At 27.0% G+C, this 9697-nt stretch overlaps 1 protein-coding gene across 6 annotated transcripts; it reads left to right on the top strand.

Moving 5' to 3' along the window:
• Positions 1–553: 553 nt before the first annotated feature.
• LOC122508650 lies at positions 554–9627 on the top strand. 6 transcript variants are annotated; one of them, XR_006302257.1, is made up of 28 exons: positions 554–707; positions 995–1146; positions 1417–1455; positions 1563–1586; positions 1735–1755; positions 1840–1863; positions 1934–1957; positions 2509–2526; positions 2657–2683; positions 2988–3044; positions 3219–3278; positions 3364–3402; positions 3496–3582; positions 5748–5777; positions 5917–5958; positions 6112–6171; positions 6287–6304; positions 6436–6462; positions 6685–6765; positions 6910–6921; positions 7035–7094; positions 7174–7212; positions 7502–7588; positions 7752–7790; positions 7907–7936; positions 8093–8134; positions 8368–9043; positions 9165–9627. XR_006302257.1 is itself a non-coding variant. In XM_043622121.1 (27 exons), the coding sequence occupies exons 2-27, from the start codon at positions 1038–1040 to the stop codon at positions 8406–8408; spliced, it is 1158 nt and encodes a 385-aa protein (XP_043478056.1). In that variant the 5' UTR covers positions 554–707; positions 995–1037; the 3' UTR covers positions 8409–9044. The 6 variants fall into 6 exon arrangements, 1 of the variants encoding a protein (XP_043478056.1); XR_006302256.1 differs by having other exon boundaries at positions 7752–7811; positions 9263–9627; XR_006302254.1 differs by having other exon boundaries at positions 7752–7811; positions 9168–9627.
• Positions 9628–9697: the final 70 nt, after the last annotated feature.

The raw sequence follows: 9697 nt of genomic DNA, 5'->3' as shown, positions 1-9697 counted from the left end.
ATTACTCAAAATTATCTATTAGAATGTTTTATTCCACAGTTTTATAACCAAAGTGGAAACAAATTTTCAAAAAAATTTTACAAAGGCCTTTTTTTAATTGTTTTAAAAATTTAAAAACATCATTGTTAAATTTTTTTAAATTTTTAATGCATTATTTAAATAAACGTAAACTATATATAATTTTAATAATATTTTTAAGCTTATCTATCATTTACAATATTAAATTTACTATTAAAAAGTTTTCTTTATAATTTATTTTTCAATATGCTAAAAAATACAAAATACAAATAATAGTATTAAAAATCTGTTAAAAATAATTATAATAATAGAAATAGAAAATTATAAAAATCCTGTTATAACTCGTTTCATTACTTTTGTAACATTTATAAATTAAGAAGTTAATATATTTTTATACTTGAACTAAAAATTATTTCATTTAAATATATTCATTTAAATATATATATATATATATATGCTTATATTATAAATTTTGTTTGTAAAAAATAGAATATTTCAGTTCCTGCTATCTATAGTTCTAGAATTTATTATTCTCTATATCTTCGGAGAAAGAAAATGTATTGAACATTTTTTTCTATATTTTTATTGCAATGTTGAACGATTGTACAGGAGTATAAAAGCAGGCAGCGATTAATCTTTTTTTTACTCCAAAAAAATACAAATACCACGAAGATTTCACTTCAGTTTTGGTGAAAAAATTTATTATTATTTCTATTATCATTTATTATTTTTAATTTACCATTATGATTCTCGTTAATTTGCGCATATTTTGAAAAAATTTTTTTCAATAGTATTATTTTGAATTTAACTTATATACAATATTTCTCGGATCACTCGCCTCGTGTTGAACGAGGCGCAATATATCCAATAATTAATATAATTAAAAAATATAATATTTATTAAGTATATATTATAAATTTTTAAATTAGACTTGATTTTCAATAATAATTTATAAATTTTTTTTTTGTCTACATAGATTGATAACTAATTCATAACCAATCATCCTTAAAATTAACAAAATGGTTACTCGAATATCACTCGGCTACTGTATCATCACATTCCTCCTTCTGTCAATTAGCATTAATGTTGAATGTACTGGAAAGCCGAAAAAAGACGGAAGTCAGTCTGGTATGTTTAAATAACAAATTTTTATTATTTTCATAATTTGCGACCTTTTATTAAATTGACCTTTTATTATCAATTACTTTTTATGCAAAAAACAATTTTAAAAAACATCCCTAAAAGTTCTTCATAATGTCGAGATATTTACGAAAGTTTAATGTTTACACACCCACATACATACTGAATGACATTTTTTTTAAAAAATGTGATTTTTGAATTCCCGAGGACCCGAATGAAACTATTTTTAATTATTATCCGCATTGAATTTTATTTCAGATTCCGAATCATCATTCTCTCTGGGAAGTGATTTTGAAAGTACGTTTTGCCAATATAATTAACAGTAACATGTTTTTTTTTCTAATTTTTCTAATTAATGTCAATATAACAAATCTATTCTAATAGCAAAAATTAATTACTTATAGATGCTGGAATTAATATCCATGAAGGTATTTACATTATATCAATTTTTATCCTACACATATGCTTTTGACCACAAAATAAATTTTCGCCTTAAAAACCTCCTTATTGAAATCCCCTCCAACATCAATATTTACATACTTTTTAATAAGAAGTAACTATAAAACTTTATTATAGATCTTGGTTCTGATTTCGACGGTACGTTTTATCTGATATAAATATATTGTTAAACTTGACAAAGAAATTATTTCTAAAATTAATAATTCCCTTTATTTGCTACAGCAATCGTGGATGATTTTCAAGCTGGTATGTTATGTTTGTAAAGAATTTTTTTTTCTAATTTTGAAAATTAATAATTCTCTTTATTTTTGTATAGGAAAACTTGAGGATACTGAAAATGGTATGTTATTGTTATAAAATACAATATCTTTCCATTTAATGTCGTTAATTATAAATGAATTTATATCAAATTTGAACCATTTTAGTTTCGATACAAACAGTATAGTACACGGTAGCATTTTTAATAAGCTTTTCGATAAATAATATATTGATTTAGAAAAAATTAATAATATAATGATTATTCTATCACTCGGTTTTCAATTTAATTAAGTATTAAAGTCAACGATCACTCCGAGTCCAATGGAAAAATTAAAACAATTCCTTTAACATTTATAACAGCAAAGCTGTCCTCTTCAGAAACTATGATTTTATTAAATAAATTTAGACAATTTGTTCCTAACAAACAACCTAATTAGGTTGTCGATCAGGGTTGAGTAACCCCTTGTAAAATAACAAAATAAGTGATAGTTTATAAATATGCCCCAAATATGCACCAGGTAGGTTGCAGAAATTATCTAATATTTCAGTCAATTAACAACTGTCAGATTTACTATCAACATTTTTATTAGTCCTAACGCAGTGTTTTTTATTTTCACTTCACTAATGTTACAGGAATCGAACCAATCTCAGGTATGCTAAAGAAAATATTTATTGTACTATTTGTAAGCAAAATTACAACTGTGATTTAGTATTAGATTTTCCAAATTTTGTATTTTTAAATACTATAGGTATCACAAATAATATTTCATAAATTTTACAGATGATGATCCTACATCCAATGTGATAGGTAGGTTATAGAAATAACTAATATAATTAAATGACTCGCAAGAAAGTCTTTCTTAAATTAAAGCTCTTATTGAGGAGTATTTAGAGTTATCAAATGTTGATGAATGCTTATATATAGGGAATGACCGGGAGCCAAGAATTACTTTGAGTTATCGCGCTTTGTCTTATCGAGAGTTGACTGTATTTTAGTTAATAGTTTTTAATTAAAATTATTTTTCAGAAAAATTTTAATTTTTTCTTTTTATAGTAATATATAGAAGTCTTCCTTTTTTTTAATAGAAAACAATTAATGGTTTTTGTATTAGGTAAAGGGAAAAAACCAAAGGGGAAAAAAATTGAAATACCTCAAGTAGGCGACCAAGGTATGACTGCAAGAATTACTTATTAGCACTTCTGTTAATTTCATGGCTAACGATATATTATTTATTCTTACTTTCTCAATAAAAAAGTAGCTCTATTACATTATATCAAACGTCAATTGTTGTAGGAGGTGATTCGTCTTTTGCTATAATAATCGAATTTTTTTGTCACAATAGTTGCACCGGATGTATCTGTACGAAGAAGCCGAAGACTTCATAAGAAAGCAGATATGCCACGTACGATATTAATTATTCAACTTCTTTTGTACTTTAAGATAGTAAATCTTTTAGTAAAATCACTTATTGAATATTCATGTTGCAGATCCTAATTATCTTAGGTCAGATTCATCCGAAGTCTCAGGTACGTTAAAATATGCCTAAAATTTTAAATACTTTTTTCAGAAATGGGAAGATGATTTTTTTTAATATAATAATTCATTTACACATGTTACAGACGGTCCATCTACTAGTCATCAAGCAGAAATAAGAAAAATTACGCGTTTCTTAAAATCTTCCAAAGAGGATAGAAGAAAATCGACAGGTGCTCTATAACAGTGACTTATTAATGCATCTTTCAATTCATAGCTTTTAAAATTTACAATCATGATGATTGTTAACGTTTAATCTATTAATAACACAGGCACACAAAAAAAAAAAAGTGTCGTGGCCGAGACACTACAGTAGTATATTCCCATGTATTTTTGGCCGCTGAATCCGAATCTGAAGTCCGAATGCTCAAATTGGTTCTTTTTTATGAGTTATACTCAAAAAACGACTCAAAACACGAATTTGAACCAAAAAAATTAAAATTTTTTTTGTGACATGACAATAGCATATTTCCATGTATTTTTTCCCGCTGAATCCGGATTCGAAGTCAGAATTGACAGATGTGCTCAAAATTATGAGCTACACTCAAAAAACGACTCAAAAAACCGAATTAAAATGACGAAAATGAAAAATTTTTTCTGTGACACTGCAAAAGTATATTCCTATGTATTTTTTCACGCTGAATCCGAATTCGAAGTCAAAATAGACAGATTTGCTCAAAATATTGAGATAAACTCAAAAAACCACTCAAAAAAAGACTCAAGAAACCGAATTAAGATGAAAAAATTTTTTATGACACTACACTACTATATTCCCATGTACTTTTTTCCGCTGAATCCGAATTCGCAGTCAGAATTGACAGATTTGGTCAAAATTTTGAGATAAGCTCAAAGAACTGATAAAAAAAGCGATTTAAAATAAAGAAATGGAAATTTTTTGCTATGACACTACATTACAGTATTTCTACATTACAGTATTTCCAGTATTTCCATTCTAATGGCTCAAAATTTTGAGACACACAAGAAAATCTGTTAAGTTACAAAAATTAAAGTCAAGAAACTCTACTTTTCATTGCTAGTACACTACATTAGTATATTGTCATGTTTTTACATCTTCTTCTAAATTCAAAGTTAAAATTATTAAATTGGCTCAAAATTTTAAGTTAAATCCAAAAATGCTCAAAATATAATTTAATGCAAAAGAGTTCATTTTTTTGGTATTCTGTAGTGTATTGCCATGAATTTTATATACGCTGAATACAAACTCGATGTTAGAATTATCAGAATAACATAAAATTTTTTAGAACTCAAACCCTGGTTACAGGTACAAGCATGCATGTTTTTGAGCACTTTTAATGAAATCCAAAATTTTGAGCCACTTGTAGTGTCATAGCAAAAAATTTCCTTTATTCATATTAAATTACATTTTTATCAGTTTTTTGAGTATATCTCAAAATTTTAAGCAAATCAGTCAGAAATCTGTCAATTCTGACTTTAAATGCGAGATCCGATATGGAAATACTGTAATGTAGTGTCATAGCAAAAAATTTCCATTTCTTTATTTTAAATCGCTTTTTTATCAGTTCTTTGAGCTTATCTCAAAATTTTGAGCAAATCTGTCAATTCTGACTGCGAATTCGGATTCAGCGGGAAAAAGTACATGGGAATATAGTAGTGTAGTGTCATAAAAAAATTTTTTCATCTTAATTCGGTTTTTTGAGTCTTTTTTTGAGTGGTTTTTTGAGTTTATCTCAAAATTTTGAGCAAATCTGTCTATTTTGACTTCGAATTCGGATTCAGCGTGAAAAAATACATAGGAATATACTTTTGCAGTGTCACAGAAAAAATTTTTCATTTTCGTCATTTTAATTCGGTTTTTTGAGTCGTTTTTTGAGTGTAGCTCATAATTTTGAGCACATCTGTCAATTCTGACTTCGAATCCGGATTCAGCGGGAAAAAATACATGGAAATATGCTATTGTCATGTCACAAAAAAAATTTTTAATTTTTTTGGTTCAAATTCGTGTTTTGAGTCGTTTTTTGAGTATAACTCATAAAAAAGAACCAATTTGAGCATTCGGACTTCAGATTCGGATTCAGCGGCCAAAAATACATGGGAATATACTACTGTAGTGTCTCGGCCACGACACTTTTTTTTTTTTGTGTGCCTGTGTAATGCAGCCTAATGTTTGCTCTTAATTGTTTAGAACTAGATTATTAATTACTTTAAGTGCATTATGTACGATTGCGATATTTCAATGACCATGAATAAATAATAATAGAATTTCTCTTGTAAGTAATACATAGATAAATTATAAAACTTTTTTCGTACTTTAGAATAGTAAATCTTCTAATATAGAATCACTTATTGAATGTTGCAGATCTTTCGGCAAAGATATCCGATATCTCAGGTACGTTAAAGAAATTAATATCATTAAATTAACTACTTCGAAAATTAAAAGTCTTTTTTAAAAAGAATGATAATTTACACTTGTAATTCATGTAATATTTACTATTATCTGAATGACATCGTTCAAATTTTTATTGCAGATATTGAATCTTTACATGAGCTACGAGATGACAATGAAAATGGTATGTTTTCCTAAAATTATTACTTTTAATTAATTGTTTGACAATACATATTGCTACTTTGCAATAAGACAAAATATTAGGTTGTCAAAAATTTCAGGGTTGAGTAACACCTTGTAAAATAATAAAATAATCGATAATTTATAATTGTTGCAGAATTTCCATTAATTGGTAAGGAACCAAAAAGTGTTAAAAGTCGCACCAAATATGCACCAGGTAGGTTGCAGAAATTATCTAATATTTCAGTCAATTAACAACTGGCAGATTTGCTATCATCATTTTTATTAGTCCTAACGCAGTGTTTTTTATTTTCACTTCACTAATGTTACAGAAACCGAGCCGATCTCAGGTATGCTAAAGAAATTATTTATTGTACTATTTGTAAGCAAAATTACAACTGTGATTTGGTATTACATTTTCCAAATTTTGTATTTTTTAATACTAATAGTTACCGCAAATAATATTTCATAAATTTTACAGATGATGATCCTACATCCAATGTGTTAGGTAGGTTATAGAAATAACCAATATAATTAAATGACTCGCAAGAAAGTCTTTCTTACATTAAAGCTCTTATTGAGGAGTGTAGAGTTATCAAATGTTGATAAATGCTTATATAGGGAATGATCTATATATTATTCAAAAAAAATTTAATTTTTCCTTTTTATAATAATATATATTGAAGGCTTCGTTTTTTTAATCGAAAACAATTAATGGTTTTTGTATTAGGTAAAGGGAAAAAATCAAAGGGAAAAAAAATTGGAATACCTTACGTAGGCGACCAAGGTGATTCGTCTGTTGCTTCCTCAGGTACAAAATTTAATTATCACACAAATGACCTTACGAACGATGTGCTTACTATGTTTTTACTTTGGACATCCGAATTTTTCAGTATATGATAAATCACAAAATTTCCATATAATAGTTTCTGATATTTATTAATTTTTGTTACAGATTCCGAAAACGGTATATCTATTAACTAAATTTTTATTTGCTTTTGAAGATTAATAAACATTTTACGGGGTTTACGGACCTAGTTCGAGCCCTTCTATAATAATAGAATTTTTTTGTCGCAATAGTTTCACCGGATGTATCTGTACGAAGAAGCCGAAGACTTCATAAGAAAGCAGATATGCCACGTAGGATATTAATTATACAACTTCTTTTGTACTTTAAGATAGTAAATCTTTTAGTAAAATCACTTATTGAATGTTGCAGATCCTAATTATCGTAGGTCAGATTCATCCGATCTCTCAGGTACGTTAAAAATATTATCAATTAAGTACCCTACGATACTGTTTGGTACTGTTTACTCTAGTCCCTTTAACTTTAATTATATTAAATGATGGGTTATACAATATAGCAATAGCATATCATATATCATACAGCACAACCATTGTAGTCACATAACGTAACACAACCGGTTACAGTACATATAAATTAAAGTAAACTTATTTTGCGCAATATCCCTAAAATTTTAAATACTTTTTTCAGAAATGGGAAGATGATTTTTTTTAATATAATAATTAATTTACACATGTTACAGACGGTCCATCTACTAGTCATCAAGCAAAAAGAAGAAGAATTATGCGTATCTTAAAATCTTCCAATGAGGATAAAAGAAAATCATCAGGTTGGTTGTTAACATTTAATCTATTTAATCTATTAATAATGCATCCTAATGTTTGCTCTTAATTGTTTAGAACTAGATTATTAATTACTTTAAGTACATTAATGTACGAATGCGATATTACAATGACCGTAAATAAATAATAGAATTTTTCTTGTTACAATAGAAGAGGGAGATAACGCCAAAGGAAAGGAACTAAGACGTGGTAAGACAAAGATTGTGCCAGGTACGATCAACAAGTAATCAACAAAATTATAAAACTTTTTTCGTACTTTAGAATAGTAAATCTTCTAATATAGAATCACTTATTGAATGTTGCAGATCTTTCGGCAAAGATATCCGATATCTCAGGTACGTTAACGAAATTAATAACATTAAATTAACTAGGTACTTCGAAAATTAAAAGTTTTTTTTTTAAAGAATGATAATTTAATGATAATTATACTTCTTATAATTTATGTAATATTTATTATTATCTGAATGACATCGTTCAAATTTTTATTGCAGATATTGAATCTTTACATGAGTTACTAGATGACAATGAAGAAGGTATGTTTTCCTAAAATTATTACTTTTAATTAATTGTTTGACATTAGTTGACAATACATATTGCTACACTATCAGATGTTGGTAAGGCAAAGAAAAAAATTTTATTATCTATATTATTAACAGTCGGTAAATCAGAAAATAAGTCAGTGTGAGGTGTGCAAAAAAACCTAACTATAACCTAATCAATTTATCATTAACAGTGATGACTAAAATTTTATGTCTTTTTATTGCAGATGCAAGAGTTTCAGAACCTGAAAAAGGTATGTTTTCCTGAAATTATTACCTTTAGTCAGTAATAGTTTACTATAGGAGGCAATATTTATTGCTACATTATCAACTGTTGGTACGGTCAAATTTGTGTTAATAAACTGTTTTACCGACCGAAGGTAACGTATACCTTAATAGAAATGATTTACATACCCCAAAAATGAACCTTTGCTGATATAAAAAATGTATAGGTGTTTTTTCCATATATTAGAATTTTTAGAATTAGAAACATCGAGTTTCACTAAGGTAGTCTTACATTTATTGTTTTACTAAAAAAATTGTGCACAATTAATACTTTTTATTTGTTACAGACCTAATTGACCATATTCATACTAATATGGTACAATTGTAAATTGTAGTAAATATTTTCTTTCCTAATGATAATTTTTATTCCTTGAGTTTTATTACAGAAAATGTATCTAGCAACTAGGTTCAATAGGTCGAATAGAACAAGAAAATGTTTCTCGTCAGGTTAAGAGAAAAAGTACCTGAAATTCAACCAAGAAGAGTCTTCTTGAATTCAACAAATATGGACAGATAACCTCTACTGCAGAGGTTATGTTGATACTTAAAACATAAATTATCAAAGAAAAGAAGTACTTCAGAATCGCAGACTTTCCAAAAGATGAATTTTACAAAAAGGTATGTTTTCGCAAGATGCGAAATATTATAATGTTTCTTTGAATTCACTTATATTATATTTAATTATGAATTTATTTATACGTATACTAAAGAAAAACTTTAATCAGGATTTCAATTCCAGTAGGACTGAATAATAAAATATGAATCAATAAAGGAAACAAATATAACGAAATGGATCAAAAAGGTATCAAGAATATTATGACGAATAGGATATTCCAGTAGGACTGAATGATAAAATATGAATCAATAAAGGAAACAAATATAACGAAATGGATCAAAAAGGCATCAAGAATATTATGACGAATAGGATATTCCAGTAGGACTGAATGATAAAATATGAATCAATAAAGGAAACAAATATAACGAATTACGAAATGAATCAAAAAGGCATCAAGAATATTATGACGAATAGGATATTCCAGTAGGACTGAATGATAAAATATGAATCAATAAAGGAAACAAATATAACGAAATGAATTAAAAAGGTATCAAGAATATTATGACGAATAGGATATTCCAGTAGGACTGAATGATAAAATACGAATCAATAAAGGAAACAAATATAACGAAATGAATCAAAAAGGTATCAAGAATATTATGACGAATAGGATATTAATAATTAGAGAAATAAATATGACGAAGTGGACCAACATT

This window comes from Leptopilina heterotoma, unplaced genomic scaffold (genome assembly GCF_015476425.1).
Source record: "Leptopilina heterotoma isolate Lh14 unplaced genomic scaffold, ASM1547642v1 Lhet_55, whole genome shotgun sequence".
Classification (NCBI taxonomy): Eukaryota; Metazoa; Arthropoda; class Insecta; order Hymenoptera; family Figitidae; genus Leptopilina; species Leptopilina heterotoma.
The sequence above is the reverse complement of the archived record's forward strand: the minus strand, read 5'-3'. Positions and strand labels throughout refer to the sequence as shown.

What these genes read in the sequence shown, in the direction of transcription:
- LOC122508650 (XM_043622121.1), top strand. Translation starts at nt 1,038, where the DNA reads ATGGTTACTCGAATATCACTCGGCTACTGTATCATCACATTCCTCCTT. An exon ending in TGGAATTAATATCCATGAAG is followed by an intron (nt 1,587 to 1,734) that starts GTATTTACATTA and finishes ACTTTATTATAG; the next exon opens with ATCTTGGTTCTGATTTCGAC. An exon ending in AGATTCATCCGATCTCTCAG is followed by an intron (nt 7,213 to 7,501) that starts GTACGTTAAAAA and finishes CACATGTTACAG; the next exon opens with ACGGTCCATCTACTAGTCAT.